The sequence below is a fragment of the Hemicordylus capensis genome, chromosome 1, assembly GCF_027244095.1.
Source record: "Hemicordylus capensis ecotype Gifberg chromosome 1, rHemCap1.1.pri, whole genome shotgun sequence".
NCBI classification, from domain to species: domain Eukaryota; kingdom Metazoa; phylum Chordata; class Lepidosauria; order Squamata; family Cordylidae; genus Hemicordylus; species Hemicordylus capensis.
The window spans coordinates 145,322,406-145,340,854 of NC_069657.1; the positions used below are offsets into that span (position 1 = coordinate 145,322,406).

Sequence of the window (18,449 nt, forward strand, 5' to 3'; positions counted from 1 at the left end):
TTTTTAACGGGAGATCTCTGCAAACATGTGCCCTCCTGTTGACAGACCTCATGTTTACAGAGAGGATTTGAAAATAGTGAAGGTGCTGAAGCACAACAGTCAGATGAAAGTAAAAACCTAATATTTTTTTGAAGGAAGGACTACTCAAATTTGCACTTGTGAGCAGCTATCTATGGCTAGCAAAACATAAAGCTTGTAATGGACATGGTATATCCTAAGCACTACGTAGAATGCGGGTTGGGGTGACCACAAGGTGGGAAGAATAAACTACTGGCAAGTTCTCCCATTTTATCTGAACATAAAGAACTATACCACAATATATGAATATACATTAACACATTCCCAGTTCCCCCATCATATTGCTGAGGTCTGACTGCAGCTTGGAATGGAGTGAGCAGGAAACTGCTCATCTCGCTTCTGGACTTGAGCAGTAATTAGCTTCCCTGTGGTATCTGAGAGCCACCCAAGCAGTGGTCCCTCTAATTTTTTTCATCTCTGTGCAGAATGAGTTTTGTTATGGGCAGCAGTATCAAGGCACTGTGCAGTCACATGCATTCAGAGTGGCGATCCTAATTCAACCTGAGTGGGAGCTAAAATTAACTGAGTGGGCATCTTGTGAGCGTGCACACGTGTGCTTGCCTTAGAGGGAACATTGCACCCAAGTATGCAAAAACTGCTACCTCATATGTATGTGGCCTCCTCTTTGTGCCAGCTGATAAAGATGGAACCATCAAGTTCAGTATTAGAATAACAAAGTGGGTACCTGCAAGAATGTTGCAGGGTATCCCCATCTTATAGCATAGTTCAGGTCTTGTTTTCAGGAGGTGGAAAAGGAGAAGCCACTTAGAAGCTAAAAGAATCCCAGAAATGGGGGAGTTATTAAGATTAGAGAAGAAGCACTCCTCTTCTAATTCTGATTGATCACTCATACTCTGAATGGGGCAGAGTTCCTAACAGCACGCATTCCCTGACCCAAATTTTCCTCTCCCCAAACTTGCTCCCCTACAAAGCAGAGAGGGATTGCTGAATAATACGCTCTTGCTGCACAGATTCAGGAATAAACTAAAACCACCTTGCTTGCTTAACCTTGAACTTCAGCTGTCTAGGATCCCTGCCAGCACCATGATGCCCCTCCCCCTCCCTAGGCTTGTAGTGTAATTGCTCTGTAGCACTAGACTGCTGTAGTTCAGGGCTAGGTAATCAGGATACTGAACAGTCTTTTGCTATTATGGGGGGTAGTTTCCAAATCGTCTCTCTTCTCCCTCTCCGGGAAGCGATTCCTCATATTGTTGGGGGTGGGCTCCCTACTTGTCTGGCACTCCCGATACTGTTTGGCAGAACATTCTGTTTTTTAATTCAGGTGTCCCCATTCTCCAATGTATGATACCATCATTTGTCTTGAAAGGAAAGCTATCGTTACTAAAGGGTTCTGACAGCTTCTGTTTTCTGTATGTATTGGCTTCATTTGTTTGTATGAATAATTGCCCCTAAGTAACAATGCCAATACTCATGTCTTTAAAATAAGTTTTAGTACTCTCTCATGGCAGCAGGTGGCTAAATTACGTTATGTAGAGAAGTTATGTTAGGAATGGGGAATTGATAGTGACAATTCATCTGATTGTTTCAGATTGGTTGTGTTCCATACGTGACCTGTGGAATGAGGTAGCTTGAGCGATATTGTGAATCCATTCAATCATTGGGATACTTGTATGCCACTTTTCCATGATAGAGGTCCAAAGCAACTTATAGTATATTCAAAAATGAAAAATACATATCTGAACATAAAGAACTATACCACAATATATTAATATACATTAACACATTCCCTGTACTTAAAAAATATACAACGTAAGAACAACACTTCAAAGCAGGATCAGCATTAGGTTCTTAACCCAGAGAAAAGACTGAGGGGGGACATGATAGCACTTTTCAAATACTTGAAGGGCTGTTGGGCAGAAGAGGGCAAAAATTTGTTTTCTGCTGTCCCAGAGGGCAGGACTAGATCCAATTTGCTTAAATGATAGGAGAGCAGAGTTTGGTGGAACACTAAGAGAAAATAATGGTAACGGACAAATTTGTGAATGGTGGACTCGCCCTTGCAGAAAGGCCTGAAGCAGTGGCTGGGCAACAATCTATTGGGAGATGCTACACCTTTAGATTTCCTGGGTCAAGTTGCGGGATGGACTAGAAGGTCCCTTCCCACTCAGTGATTCTTTTTGACCCCTGAAGTTGAGGGAAGAGTTGTCCTCACCCAAGCCAAGCTGTTCCTGACAGCTTCTTTTCCCCAGCTGCAATGATGAGAGGCATTGGAAAGAGGGTAGAACAAAGTCTCTTCCCAAGGCCTCTAGCAGTTCTGGCTTCTACATGCCTTTCTCCTGCCACCTCAGCCACTTGTTTTGGGGCCACACCAGAACTAAGCTGTAAAAGCTTCTCTCCTGTCCAGTCTCTAGGGTTGGGGGCCTCCTCCTTGGCTGGGGCCAAGTCTTTCTGTCAGCTTCACTCCAGCAGCAACAATAAGAAGCACTTGATGTGAATGCCACTGTCTTCAAAGAACAAAAGAACAGCCTTGCTGGATCAGGCCCAAGGCCTATCTAGTCCAGCATCCTGTTTCGCACAGTGGCCCACCAGATGCCACTGGAAGCCACGGGCAGGAGTTGAGGGCGTGCCCTCTCTCCTGCCATTACTCCCCTGCAACTGGTACTAAGAGGCATCCTGCCTTTGAAGCTGGAGGTGGCCCACAGCCCCAACTAGACCTCTCCTCCATGAAGTTATCCAAACCCCTCTTAAAGCCATCCAGGTTGTTGGCTGTCACCACATCCTGTGGCAGAGAGTTCCACAAGTGGGTCATGCATTGTGTGAAAAAGTACTTCTGTTTGTTGGTCCTAGACTCCCAGCAATCAATTTTATGGAGTGACCACTGGTTCTAGTGTTGTGTGAGAGGGAAAAGAATTTCTCTCTTCGCTTTCTCCACACCTTGCATGATTTTATAGACCTCTATCATGTCTAAAGAGATTGCTGAATAATACACTCCTGCTGCACAGATTCAGGAATAAACTAAAACCACCTTGCCTGCTTAACCTTGAACTTCAGCAGTCTAGGCTCCCTGCCGGCACTATGATGCAAGGGAGAAACTGTGGTCTACTGAAGAAAAAGCTGTATAGAACTGAAAATGTCCCTTTGCCGAACTCATGACAAATGTGATTTGGGGGAGATTAATTGCAGACATGCAACCTAATTTGAGACAGCTAATTATGCTAGCACAGGCCTGGCTCAACTTAGCCCCCCCCCAGCTGTTTTTGGACAGCAACCCCCATAATCCCCAGACACAGTGGCCAATACCTAGGGATTCTGGGAGTTGTCGGCCAACATCTGCAGGAGGGCCAAAGTTGAGCAGGCCTTGATAACAGTAGAATTTCCTTTTGCCCTAAAATACTGAAATTCTGCTTCAGTTCTTCTTCTGTACCCCTTGCTTAGAGTACATGACTTCAAAAGTCTTAGACAGTCATGCCTCCCTGCATCTTCTAAAACACAGTGTGCTGCTGGAAGGGCAGATCTTGTTGAGTGGAAATGTGGTGTAGCAATGATTTAATGGCTTGCATGCAATGGAAAATTCTGTATGAGGAGCATTTTCTGCTGTTTGGTTCTTCAATTGTAGTTGGGAGCCAAGAATTGTTTGATTTCCCTTGTTTGATAGTGCACCACTTTAGAATGCTGCTCGCTCAAATGACTATAAGTGAAGGACGGGTGCGGGGAATAAAGGTGAGAATATAGTACTGTCTTGCCCTTTAACTCTCAAATTTCAGTTGGCTTTAAAAATCCTTGCCTAAGACTACCTGAAAGTTAGAATGGATACTGAGGGAGGGAATTCACTGTAAAAGCTACTTTATCCTTCTCAACTAACCCAGCTGTTGATCAATATGATCTGTATGCTTCTGCCTGACCTATGCCTAGTTAAGCAGTGTGCCAAATTAAGGGCCCTATAGCAGATAAAAATCAGTAAGATTTTGCCCCTCCACCTTCCACTACAACTCCTTTTCCCTAGCCCACATTATTTGCTGATAGTCCTTCTAACAAGTCCCCTTTTTTCTCTCCTGACAGATTTTACTGTGGAATACATTCAGCGTGGAGGCTTAAGAGACCCTTTGGTCTTCAAGAACTGTGATGGGCTTGGAATAAAGTGAGTAGTGGGGCCGGGAATTTAATACTAGATAAGCTAGTTCCCTGGTGAAATAATTTCAGTGTTTGTGTTAAAGCTAACATAAAGCCTTGCCTACATTTAGCTTTCCAGTACCAACTAATTAAAAATTAGGATGATCTGGTAGGTCAGATCAGCTTTTAGTAAGCCCCCAAAGCACCTTGCCCCACCAAAAAATAAACTTGCATGCTGAGAAGATAGAGACCATCATTTTTGCCATAGCAGCAGCTTTAACTGTGTTCCCAGTAGCTAGCTGGTGCTGGTTGACTTTTTTAAAGTCCTAAAATGAGGCAGGAAATGACCCTGCTTAACATCACAGGATCATTTCCTGCCTCACTCTAGACCAGCATTGCTCAACTTCGGCTCTCCTGCAGATGTTGGCCTACAACTCCCATAATCCCTGGCTATTGGCCACTGTGGCTGGGGATTATAGGAGTTGTCCAAATTTAGCTGGGGGGGCCTAAATTGAGCAGGCCTGCTTCTAGACTTAAGAAAAGAAAAAGATGGTGATGGCACTAGCTGGTTGCCGTAAATGCTGTTAAATTTGCCACTACAGCAAAAAAGGTTTATTAAAAAAAAACCACACAAAAAAACCTCCTTGTTGCCCCCCCCCCCCCAAAAAAAAGATCAGAGTTGCCAGTGACAGCTTGGTGAGTTGATTGACCTAGTTCTTCCTTAACATCTCTGAAGTTTCAATTATATCCAGTCTGTCACTTGCATAATTGAGTGATTGCTAGGTTCAAAATCATGGGAATGATCCTCCTGAATCAGAGTATAATGTAACAGAATCCTTTGGGATCCTGGACATACACACGTGGACAAATTTGTTGGTACCCTTACAGCTCATTGAAAAAGTGTTTTACGCCTCCTGAAAAGCAATTAAATGAAAAGCAATTGTCTGATGTATACGTGCATGCCTTTGATATGTCATCGAGTAAAGCAAAGCAAGTGTGAAAAGAGATAAATTATTGCTTATTCTACAAAGATATTCTAAAGTGGCCTGGACACATCTGTTGGTACCCCTAGAAAAGAGCATACATAATTGGATTAGAGTGATTTTTCAAATTAGCTGTTTTCTTTGATTAGTATCACATCTCCAATCGTGCAATCAGTCATTCAGCCTATTTAAATGGAGAAAAGTAGTCACTTTGCTGTTTGGTATCATCGTGTATCCCACAATGAACATGGGCCAGAGAAAGCAAAGGAGAGTTGTCTGAGGAGATCAGAAAGAAAATTATAGACAAGCATGTTAAAGACAAAGGCTATAAGACCATCTCCAAGCAGTTTGATGTTCCTGTGACAACAGTTGCAAATATTCTTAAGAAGTTCAAGGACCATGGGACTGTGGCCAATCCTCCCTGGATGCAGCCGCAAGAGGAAAATCTACCCCAGAATGGCCAGAAGGAGAGTAAGAATGGTAGACAAAAAGCCAAGGACAACTTCCAAAGAGATACAAGCTGAACTCCAAGGTCAAGGTCCATCAGTTTCTGATGGCACCATCCGTTGCTTTTTGAGTGACAGTGGGCTCAATGGAAGAAGACCCAGGATGACTCCACTGTTGAAAGAAAAACATAAAAAAGCCAGACTAGAATTTGCTGAAATCCATACTGACAAGCCACAATGCTTCTGGGAGAATGTAATTTGGACAGATGAGACAAAACTGGAGCTTTTTGGCAAGTCACATCAGCTCTATGTCCACAGACCAAAAAATGAAGCTTTCAAAGAAAAGATCACCATACCTACTGTGAAACATAGAGGAGGCTTGGTTATGTTTTGGGGCTACTTTGCTGCATCTGGCATGGGGTGCCATGAGTCTGTGCAGGGAACAATGAAATCCCAAGACTATCAAGACATTCTGGAGCAAAACGTACTGCCCAGTGTCAGAAAGCTCTGTCTCTGTCACAGGTTATGGATCCTCCAACAGGATAATGACCCCAAACACACAGCTAAAAGCACCCAAGAATGGCTAAGAACAAAACATTGGACTATTCTGAAGTGTCCTTCTATGAGCCCTGATTTGAATCCTATCGAACATCTATGGAAAGAACTGAAACATGCAGTCTGGAGAAGGCACCCTTCAAACCTGACACAGCTGGAGCAGTTTGCTCGTGAAGAGTGGACCAAACTACCTGTTGACAGGTGTAAAAGTCTCATTGAGAGCTACAGGAATCGCTTGTTTGCAGTGATTGCCTCTAAGGATTGTGCAACAAAATATTAGATGAAAGGTCCCCTGCTAACTTGGCAAAGAGACACCTTTTAACGTGGTGATTCTCTTTATTTAGTAGTGGGAGATCAACTGGCCTTATTCACCCCCAGCACAGTACTTCCAGTGACTGTTGCTGGTGTCTGTCTTGTGTTTCTCTTTTAGATTGTGAGCCCTTTGGGGACAGGGAGCCATCTTACTTATTTATTATTTCTCTGTGTAAACCGTCTCGAGCCATTTTTGGAAGGACGGTGTAGAAATCGAATTAATAATAATAATAATTTTTGTCCATGCCATTTTCATTTATGTTATTTGAAATATTCTGTTGTATCAAAAATCTAAAGCAAAGTCTGATTTTTGTTAAATGTAGAATAAACAATGTTAGGTGCCAATTACGTTTGTCAGTTTCAAGTTATTTCAGAGACTATTGTGGGTGGTTCTTCTTTCATGGAGGGGTACCAAAACATTTGTCCACGTGTGTATTTGGTAAGTGGGGTTACATTCCCATCCTCTTTCCATGGAAATGTGTGCTATAGGCTCAAACTGTCCCTTGGCTCCCTTCTTAATTACTTTGGCCATGGGACAGAATGCAGCTGTAATTTGCTCTTACAAAGAACCTGCATGTTGCATATTTCCTTGCTCTTCGTCTTCATTTCAAGATACTCAGAATATTTAAACTTTGTTCAAATGTTCAGTGTCTTGCAGTGGCATAATAATTAGTGGTTCTGTACTAGCATATTCATTAAGTTGAAGATCCCACCTATTTCACTAGCATAGTTGTATGCTGCCAACTCTCAGCTTATTTAGAAATGTAGATGGTTCAAGAGGCAGCATAGATTATGTTGGACCTTAGAGTTAGAGATGTGCGAGCCGGCGCATGGTTGAGCAGATTCATGCTTGAACCAGCCCAGCTCAAGGGCTCATCCTCAGCTTGAGGTCGAGCCGAAACTCCTGGGCCGGGCCGGGGCTGGTTTGGGGTGTGTGTGTGTGTGTTGTTGTTTTTTAATGGACGTACCACCATTGTGGGGCCTAGGGGGTGGTGGTGCTGCCACAGCGGGGTCCCTGCCAGTTCCCCCTCCCCCACAGTCTCTGGCTGTTTCAGCCTATTTCAGGCCTCTGTGTGCTGACAGCAGCCATTTTGGAGGCTGCTGCGCATGCGCACTGGCCATCTGCGTGGCTGGGTCATGACAGATGGCTAATGTGCATGCGCTGAGACCTCCAAAATGGCTGCTGCCAGTGCACAGAGGCCCGAAATGGGCTGAAACGGCCCATTTGAGACCTGGGAGAGGGGGAGCTGCTGTAGCTTCCACTGTGGCAGCACCAACAAGGCCCTGCAATGGCGTTAAGTCCAGGTTTTTAAAAATTATTTTCGCCCCTTCAGCTGGGCCTGAACTGTTTTGGACTAGAGTCAGACTGGCCTGGCTCTAGTGTGCACAAAACCGGACTGGATCCGGTCCAGTTCGAGTCTGGTTCATCTCTACTCAAACTAGGTTTTCTGGTTTTGTGCACAGCCCTATTTAAAGTCTAAAAACCCCGCCTCCCATCCCAACTGAAAAGAATGTGGGTAGGGATGGAATTCTGCTGATGAACAACAGAATAACAAAGCTTATTGGGCTTTTTGAAGGTACTTGTCTCTCTGTATTCAATATTTAAAATGTCAGTATTTATTTCTACATATGTCAGTTAAATACAACACAGCTCTGCAGTTGATTTCTCCCCTTTATAACTGGGAGTTGAGATCTTTTGTGCAAGCTTCTAGTTCTCTTGTAACTTCAGTTGCATGTCTAGCTTCACTTCACAGAATTCTAGTGAATTCCTAGGCCTGAATTCCACCTTATGCCTCACATAGTACCTACTCTTACCCATGCGTGTTAACTGAATGCTTGCTTGCTAGGTTTGAATCTGTTTATATGATAGCATCATGAATTTTTACCTGTAAAATGAATCTCAAATATTATAAAACTTGCAATATAGATCAAAATGTTCCTTGTAAAATACTAGTGAGAAAATATTAAGATACTCTGGAGTGAAAAATATAGACTACTACAGCCTTGTAATTTACTACTTGTCTTGAGATGAATAGGAGTTCTGTGACTTGGGTACTGGGCAGTGCTGAAATGGTTTTGCCTGTGGCTGGAGAAAGTGCTGAGAATCGTTAACACAGTGCCATCCTGTATGTGTGGTTCTCTACTTAATGGATTACTGGAAGAGATCCACACTTGCAATGGCAGCAGATCAAGGAACTAAGGAGGGGTTGGTGACCAATCTCAGTAACTATTTGCAAGGCTGGAGCATTTTCCTAGGTTGCGATATTCATTTGTGTAGCTTAGCATAAAATTGCATGGAGGAGACACCTACAGTGCAGCTTTTACGTCCAAGGTGTTTTTTGTTTTTTGTTTTTGCAGAATGCCAGATCCAGACTTCAGTGTGAATGATGTACGACTCTACGTCGGTAATTATGCACTCTTGTTTTGAGTTCATCCAGTGATCACAGTATGGGCTACATGTAATATATGTACAGCGCATTATCTGGAATCTGGCACAGAATTTGGTTTTGATTCGACTTCTTGTTTTGAAACTTAGCCTCTAGCCTTGTGTGGGAAGAATGGTTGGTACTAAGAGCTGAAGGCCACTAAAGCAAAGAAGGCCTTGAGTAAAGATTCTGCAACTGTCCTCTGTTTCCTATCTGTTTTTCTATGCCCACCTTCTACTGCAATTCCTCACCAAAGTAACTATGTGTATCTGTTCTGTTAGGGAGTCGGAGGATGGTGGATGTCATGGATGTGAACACACAAAGGGACATTGAGATGACTATGGCACAGTGGGCACGCTACTATGAAACTCCAGAGGAAGAGCGGGAGAAGCTCTATAACGTAATAAGCCTGGAGTTTAGTCATACCCGGCTTGAGAACCTCGTGCAGAGACCAACTACGGTCAGTGAGTCTCCTTCCTTCCCCTGGTGAAATCACCGTGCTTTTTCCATTTCACTCAGATAGACAGCGCTGTACACTTTCTTAGTGCTTCTTAACTCGCACTTAATATCAGTGGGTCCATGAGGCAGCTGGTAATGTTCTGTGGGGAGCCCTGAATCACGTAATGCCTGTCCTCTTGCCCTTGCACTGGCTACCAATTTGCAATTCAGGGTGCTGGTGTCAACCTTTAGAGCCCAAAACATCTTGGAACTTGGGTACCTTTTTAATGATTGTGTATTCTCACATGTATCTGCCTGCTCTATAAGAGCATGAAGACAGGCCCTTCTGCATGTGTCGGCCACATGGGAAATGGCCACCTCCCTCTGGAGTATTCTCTTGTTCAAGATTCAGTTGGTGCCCACTCCTGTTCCGATAACCCTTTTTGTTCTTGGTGTGCTGATTGTTTTTTTGCTGGATCATCACTCGTGAATTGTAAAGGTTTTTTAGTTCAGCTGTTTTGTATCTTTGATTGGTATTTTATTGTGTTAAGTTAGGAACACAGGAAGCTGCCTTATACTGAGTTGGACCATCTAGCTCAGTATTGTCTACACAGACTGGCAGTGGCTTCTCCAAGGTTGCAAGCAAGAGTGTCTATCTCTCAGCCCTATCTTGGAGATGTCAAGGAGGGAACTTGGAACCTTCTGTATGCTGTTGCTCTTCCCCACCCGCCTAAGAGGAATATCTTACAGTGCTCACACGTCTCCCATTCAATTACACACCAGGGTGGACCCTGCTTAGCAAAGGTGTGGTATATATCTTTAATACTTGCTCATGTAAATTACACTAAGCTGACAGTAGCAATAGTGTTAGTTGGATTATAAGGTATCTTTCTGTTCAAAATAAATGAACATTAACTATACCACTTCAAATACTCTTAACCACGCCTTTGCTTTCAGTGCAGATTGTAAGCAGGTTTGAGAAATAAGGCGTACTAACAGTGTTATGGTTAAACTATGCATTCTGTGCTTCAGTATAAATTAGTAGGCCTGTTCAATTACCTATCTGTCAAATTTGTAGACCACCTCAAACTTCCATCTCTGGGCGGTTTACAACAACATAAAACAAATCAAGACAAAAATAAAAACGTTAAAACTATTTAAAACCACAATCAGGTTAAAAACCTGGGTGAAAAAATAAGTATTTAAGGACTTTTAAAAAGTTGTCAGAGATGAGGAAGCCCTTATTTCAACAGGGGATGCATTCCAGAGTCTCAGGGCAGCAACAGAGGAGGCCTGTTGTTGTATAGCCACCAGACATGCCGGTGGAAACTGCAGACAAACATCTCCAGATGATCTCAATGGGAGATGGGACTCATAGCAAAGAAGACATTTTCTTAAATATCCAGTGCCTAAGCTGTTTAGGGCTTTATAGGTTATAAACAGCACCTTGTATTTTCGTGGAAATCTGAAGTCGACGTTTCCCTCTGTGCTGAGCAATGTTGTGCACATAACTGGGGAGGACTCTTAAAGGGAACACTAGCTACTAGTCTGGGGACTATAGGCCACCTGCAGTCTCTGAGTCAGGATGCCTCTAAATACCAGTTGCGGGGGAGTAACAGCAGGAGAGAGGGCATGCCCTTGCTTCTCAGGGGCATCTGGTGGGCCACTATGTGAAACAGGATGCTGGACTAGATTGGCCTTGGGCCTGATCCAGCAGGGCTGTTCTTATGTTCCTACAGAGCTGGGATGCCACCACCTTCTCAATTACCTTGCCCAGCCACAGAAGGTTGGAGACAGGCCTATAGTTGCTTAACTCTGAGGGATCCAATGCAGGTTTCTTCAGAAGAGGTCTAATGATTGCCTCCTTAAGGTAAGGAGGCATCTTGCCCTCCCCCAGATAAGCATTTGTAGTATATACCAGACCTTCTGTAACAACCTCACTGTCGATAGTATAAGACATGTCAGTCAAGAGAACAGGTGGTAGGCTGCAGTGTTCTAAGCAGCTTGTCCACATCCTCAGGAGTCACAAACTGAAACTGATCCAGCCTAACCACATAAGAGGAGTTGCTGGATATCTCCATGTCAGACACTGCTGTAATTTTTGGTCTGAATCAAAGTCGGCCCAAATCCAAGAGATTTTATTGACAAAGTACTCATTAAAAACATCAGTGGGTAACTGATGGTTCCAAATTCTTATTCAAAGGTGGAGGGGCACGTATTAACCCTCTCACAACCTTGAACAATGCTGCTGGACATGAGCTTGCAGAAGCAATAAGGTCAGAAAAGAATCACCTCTCTGCCGCATGTATTGCCTGAACATAGATATTCAGATGTGCACTATGTTGTAGTCTGTTGGATTCGAGTCGAATCTTGCTCCTCTTGTGCTCTAGTTGTCCACCTTGCCACTTCATCTTCCATAGTTCTACTGTATACTAAGGGGCCAGTTTTGAAGTGGGTTGGAGAGGACACTTAGAAGTGATAATGTCTACTGTTTTGGTGAGTCTGCTGTTTGAATTCTCCACCAGGGCATCAACAGAATCATTGGCAGAACCAACACTAAATCCTTCCAAGGCTTCTTGGAATCCTATTGGATCCAATAACCTTCTCGGGTGGACCATCCTAATAGGCCCCTCACCCCTGCAGAGGTGGGTCGTGGTTGTGAGTCCAACCTTATCTAGATGGTGGTCTATCCATGACAATGGAGAAATCGCAGGAGACATCACCCTGATCGGAGTGAAAGACCAGATCAAGTGTGTGACCAGCAACATGCGGTCCTGAGTCCACTTGGGATAGGCCCATAATTGTCATGGCCGCTATGAACTCATGAGCCGCCTCAGATAAATTGGTCCCAAAGTGAACATTAAAGTCTAGCACCACCACAAGCCTGAGAGCTTCCAACGCCAAGCCCGAGATCAAGTCTGGCGGCTTACTTTGGGACTCCATTGGGCAGTGGGGTGATGGGTACACCAACAGAAGTCCCAGTCTATCCCTGGTCCCCAAACTTAAGTATATACATTCAATATGGTCAGACACTTCAACAGGGATCCTGGTAAGGGAGATGTTCTTGTAGACCACAGCCACTCTACCTCCCTGCCCACATCCCCTCACCTGCCTCTCAACAGAGTACTCTGGAGGTAGAAGCTGGGACCAGACTGGTCCACCAGCCTCCCTCAGCCAAGTTTCTGTGATACATACCAGGTTGGCCCCTTCATCCATAATCAGATTATGGATGGTTTTGGATTTATTCTGGGCTGACCTGTCATTACAGAGGAGCAAAGTGAGGCTCTGTAGGTAGCTGGCACTGCTCCCCAAGGTCAAAGAGTTGGCAGGACAGCCAGAAGGGGAAACGGCTGTTAAACTTGTGATTTCCCTTCCCCTGTAACGGCCTGCTGACTTGCCAATGCAACTTCTTCTATTCCCCACCACTACTGGAATAGCCGCCCCATAATCAATGGACACATCCCATCTCCAGACAAACCTATACAATATAAATCCATCTCACCCAAGACTCAAACAGAAGCTTTCTGAACAGCAATACAAATGAAAACTTCTGGACTGGGCAGGATTGGCACTTGCCCTTGCTGTCCCCCGAAGTGGGTCCCCCAAAGGGGTGACTCCTGGGCCCCAGTCCTGCAGAATCGATGGATCCCCCTGCTGACTCACCCTGGGCCCCAGTCCTGCACAAAAATTCCACAGAACTGTGGCAACTGCCAAAATCCCACAGATTACCCGGCAGGCAGCAATGCAGGCTCTCACCCTGAGACATCTGGGAAGTAGGTAGTGTCTTCCTCTCCTGCATGGCTTCTGACAAGCTGAGGCCACAGGCAGCGTTCCTATACAGGCCCAGTTATGACTCCCAACAGCCAAAGTTGAATTATGTGCGCATTGCTCTTGACCCTGCACAGAGATGGCTTTTTCCACTGTTTGCCTCTGTGCTGAGCAGTGTTGTGCACCTAACTGGGGAGGACTCTTAAAGGGAATTGGAGCTTCAGGAGTCCACAGCAGTGTCTTGGAAGGCATGCACAGAGTGCATGCCTTCCAGACAAAGACAGAGTTGTCTTTCTGAACCCTTTATGTAGAGCTCTCTGTGGAAAGCGCTGGAAAGGAAGACACTCAGTGCTCAGTGTGTGCTTTCCTGTGTGTCTACCTAGATGTTACTGGGGCTTCCATAATTTTGGTTCCATTTCATGGCCCTCCCAGACACTGTGCAGAGTACCAGTCTGCACAGAGGTGAGCAGTTGTAACTGCTGTACAGGGCCTGGTGTAATATGTATATTCTGAGCCAAATAACCCTGATTTACTCTGCAGATCTTTCCAATGCACTAATTAGATTGTGATTTGATTTGGCATGTATGACATATATTTAGATTTTTAAAAACCAACCCTTAAATATACCATAATAATTTGACATGCTGTATAAATATATTGTTTTTTCAATTAATCAAGTAGTTGAAATGAAGTATTGCGGTGGCGGGGGATCAAACAAATGGTCAACAAACTAAACTATATGTTCCAAACAAATTCAAAGCTCTCTTAGAAAATATTCATGTTGGAACCCTTGTAAACCTCTTAATATGGCAGCAGTATAGCACGTTTAAGCAATTATATGTAAAGAAGAAAATTAAGAAACTGAAAAAAATGGTGAGCGACACTGCTTTTTACAACTAGTCTGCTCCTCCTGTGTGACAATCCTTCAAACACCTGAAGACAGCTGTCTCATTTCCTCTTAGTCTTCTCTTCTGCAGGCTAGACATACCTAGCTTCAACCATTCATCATAGGACTTAATTCCCAGACTCCTCACCATCTTTGTTGCCCTCCTTGGAACCCATTCCAATTTATCAACATTCTTCTTAAAATGCAGTGTCCAGAACTGGACACAGCACTTCAAGTAAGGTCTTTCCAGTGCAGAATAGAGTGTAACGATTGCTTCTGTGGTTCACTGTGGAACACTGTGGTTCTGTTAATTTATTATTATTTTTATTTATTTAACACATTTTCATACTACCCAAAACTTGCGTTTCTGGGCAGTTTATAACAAAATAAAAACAAAGTAAAACATTAGTTAAAACAAAAACAAAGTTTAAAAGACCACAACAATTTATAATATTTTAAACAATATTTTAAAACAGCATTAAAACAATTAAAACAATATTAATTAAAAGCCTGCGTGAACAGATGTATCTTTAAAGACTTTTTAAAAGCTATCAGAGATGGGGTGGCTCTTATTTCACTAGGAAGCGCATTCCAAAGCCTCAGGGCAGCAGCGGAGAAGGCGCGTCCCTGAGTGGCCACTAAACAAGCCAGTGGCAAATAGACGGACCTCTCCAGATGATCTCAGTGGACGATGGGGTTCATGATGATGTTCTCTTAAATACCCAGGGCCCAAGCTGTTTAGGGCTTTATAAGTTATAACAACACCTTGTATTTTGCCCAGAAACATATCGGCAGCCAGTGCAGCTCCTTCAAAAGAGGAGGAGCCTAAGATTGCTCTAGCTTCTTTTAAAAAATTTTTTACAACTACAGCATATCACATTAGCTCATGCTCAACTTGTGCACTAAGGCAGCTAGGTGCCTTTCACATGTACTGCTGCCATGCCAGATCTCCCCATCCTGCACTTAGGCATTTGATTTTTCTTGCCCAAATTTAGGACTCTTACACCTATCTGTTGGACTTCATTTTGTGCCTTTTGGCCTAATATTTGAAGCACTCCAAATTGGAGTAAACTTTGATTCTGTCTTCTAAGATGTTAGAAGATAGGCCACCTGCACTCCAATCTTCATGCATTCCTCTACTCCCCCCTCCAAGTCCCTTATAACATGTTGAACCACACAGAGCCCTGTGGCATTCCACTTGATACCTCCCTCCAAACTTCATGCACCTTCTCTATTCCCTCCTCCAAGTTGCTTAGGACATGTTGAACCACACAGCCCTGTGGCATTCCACTTGATACCTCCCTCCAGGATGATGCGGAGACATTAGTTAAGTACTGGTTGGGCATGGTTGTTCCTGGTTTGACTTCCTTCCTCCGGAGGAAGGAGTCCTTAGGGTACACCTTATGTTGTGTCACATTTGTATATAAAATGTATATTTTATAATATTCAGTCATCCCCCAAGAATACAATCTTTGGTCGCCTATTAATACTTGAACTTCTGTCTGTCTGAAATTTGCACTTTGATCTAATACTAATATGGTTTCAGGTGGATTTGATTGATTGGGTTGACAACATGTGGCCAAGGCATCTGAAGGAAAGCCAGACAGAATCAACAAATGCCATTCTGGATATGCAGTATCCAAAGGTGCAGAAGTAAGTAACTTCCTGTTGTGTACGTACAGCTCCCTGTGCACTGAGACTTCAGAAAATTCTTTTTTAAATGTTATGTGTGTTGCCAAAACTCTTACTTTCAGTTGCTCAAATCAGAAGCCTGAGAGTGCTCCGAGATGTTGCTCCAAGCGGCAACAGTAGCATAGAACCACTTACCTTGTAGATTGTAATATAGAATACAAGAATATTATGCTTAGTATAAAACAGAAGAATATAAATACTCTAAAAGAAATAAGATCAGTGGTCAACATCCAGACTAACCCTGTGTTGATGCACCAGGGTTTTCCATCATGCTTACTGATGGGTGCCAGCTGCAATATGGGGTTAATATGTACTTACCATACAAGCTTTTGTAAGGATTACTGTGAAATACCAGTACTTTGTACACTCAAAGTGCTATACAAATGCTACGGAACAGAGGAAGCTATCATATATTGAGTCAGACCATTGGTCTATCTAGCTCAGTATTGTCTACCCAGACTGGCAGCAGCTTCTCCAAGGTTGCAGGCAGGAATCTCTCCCAGCCCTATCTTGGAGAAGCCAGGGAGGGAACTTGGGACCTTCTGCTCTTCCCAGAGCGGCTCTGTCCCCTGAGAGGAATATCTGACAGTGCTCACATTTCTAGTCTCCCATTCATATGCAACCAGGGCAGACCCTGCTTAGCTAAGGGGACAAGTCATGCTTGTTACCACAAGACCAGCTCCCCTCTCCTTAATTGATTATTATTTCTATTATGGATTATTAATAATGGATTATTGTTGCTATTACCACTGTTGGGACTGTGCCTTGTGTGCTAATCCTAATTATCTGTCTAGAGCAGTGATTTGGCATGGAGTCAGCCTATTGAATATATAGATTCTGGGTGATAGGTACTCTGATTCAAAGTGTCTGTCACCTTCAAAACATTGTCAGCATCTACTTTAATACTAAGTATTTCATTTGCATAGAAATCCAAGAGCAATTAGATGTGTTGCAGCTTTATATTGCTGATTTTCATTTCAGGTACTGTCTGATGAGTGTCAAGGGCTGCTATACTGATTTCCATGTGGACTTTGGTGGCACTTCTGTATGGTATCACATTCACAGAGGGGGAAAGGTATGGTAAATCCCTTCAAGTTGTTATATTTTGAGAGCAATTGAAGACAAGAGGAAAATGTAAACGTTATTTAATTGGGTACAACTAGAATTCTGAAGCTGCTTGTTTTGTAGGTGGTTAAAGATCTTGAAAGCCCCATACCATGACTTTCATATGGGCATGATATACAAAAAGTCCCATTAGTTCTGTCTCTACCCTTCCCACAGCCCTCTGCTACCCCACTATAACTTTGTGCTGCCACGTTGCTGCGTCTCCTAGCTTTCTCCACAATCTATGGTTTCTCCTTCTCATCAGCCCAGTTCCTCATTTGCCTACTATGATCAGTTGGGTGCTGGACCCAGTGAATCATGAGGCAGCTGCTTCCTCCTTCAAAGCTCTTTCAGTCTGGCTTCTAACTAAAAGAAGGAAGGGTGGGGAGGGTGAAAGTGACAAAAGCAAATTCAGTTGGGCTCCTAGCAGCTTCTTTCACTTGGGCAAGTGTGCTATTTTATCTGCTCTCTGACTTAAACTACATGGGGAGCCCAATACAGCTCCTTACTTGGTGTTTGGCCACCACACTATAGAACCAGGACATCTCAGCTCATTGTGCTGTTGTTGAACAGGATTTGCTAATGGACGTAGTGCATAACTAGTAGAATATGAACACCTGAAAGAGAAATTTAGGCTAATATTAGTTTATCAGTTATGTCTGCACTAGCCTCCTTGAAAACCTTTTAGTCAAAAGGCAGGAAACAAATACTTTAAATCAATACATCTAACAGAAGTGGATAATTCAGTGAATTGTTTTTTAATGATTTGAGAAAACTAGAGCTCAGCATAACTAAATAAATGTTTTAAAACTCTGAGCTTTTGGGATAGAGAATAAGCTTTAACATCCTGATGTGATATTTTAAGATCTCCTGTTAAGTTACTTTTTGCTCTTGTTTTATGATTGGTTGCAGGTCTTTCATCCAACCTAGTGCATGAAATTAAATTACAAATATTGGCTGACATATTCTTCCTAATAATTGCAAGTTACCTATGAATATTGCAGTAGTTTTGGGTGGTATAAAAATGTGATCGATCAATCAGTCAATAAATAGTTCTGTGTATTTGAGAATATAGTTCTAGCCAGTACATGCTGTTCCTTCCTCCTGTTCTCCTCCTTGCTCTCCCAAACTTGATATATGACTTCATTGACCACTGATTCTCTGTAAACCAGAGGTGCTTGCTTGTGGTGTAATATTGTCCTGTTGAATGTAGTATAGAGACAGATTACCAGTCATTTATATTGCTCACACAAGAAACCCAAGTCATTATTGGAGTACATCTAGTGACAGCAAACTTTTACTTCTTGAATCAGGTTGAAAGAAATTGTCCCCCAGGGGTCTTAGATATGACTTTATCTGAACAAAGAGTTTATAGAGCTCTTGATATTTTCTTAAGTGCTGCTAGGGATCATGTATCTGCCCTTCCCCACATTACAAAACTTGTAGATAATTGTGCTAAATTTACAGTAAAAGGCAAGTACTTGGTTACTCTTGAATATATTATGAAGCAAAATTTATCTCGAAGTACATAAATTACTTGACTGAATCCTGATATCTGCTTTCTGTTGTATTTCTTAATATTGAAGGGAATGATATGGCATAGTTTGACCACTGCAACAGCACAGCAGACCATAAAGTTTCACCCACTCACTGTCTCCACTTAATTTTTTGCACTCTTCTGCTCTGCCCA

At 43.1% G+C, this 18,449-nt stretch overlaps 1 protein-coding gene across 8 annotated transcripts in view; it reads left to right on the forward strand.

Annotated features, from left to right (window-relative positions):
* The window catches only part of KDM2A (lysine demethylase 2A), a 120,544-nt gene that overhangs the window by 33,597 nt on the left and 68,498 nt on the right, over window positions 1-18,449 (forward strand). For 7 of the 8 annotated variants that reach the window (XR_008314138.1, XM_053286964.1, XM_053286963.1 and 4 more), the window contains exons 5-9: window positions 4,099-4,177; window positions 8,804-8,850; window positions 9,153-9,331; window positions 15,510-15,616; window positions 16,637-16,730. Coding sequence is in view for 7 of the 8 variants with exons in the window: in XM_053286964.1 (XP_053142939.1) it covers window positions 4,099-4,177; window positions 8,804-8,850; window positions 9,153-9,331; window positions 15,510-15,616; window positions 16,637-16,730 (506 nt within the window). In the remaining variant the exon portion in view is untranslated. The remainder of the gene's footprint in view (window positions 1-4,098; window positions 4,178-8,803; window positions 8,851-9,152; window positions 9,332-15,509; window positions 15,617-16,636; window positions 16,731-18,449) is intronic. The other variant, XM_053286970.1, reaches the window with a different exon arrangement.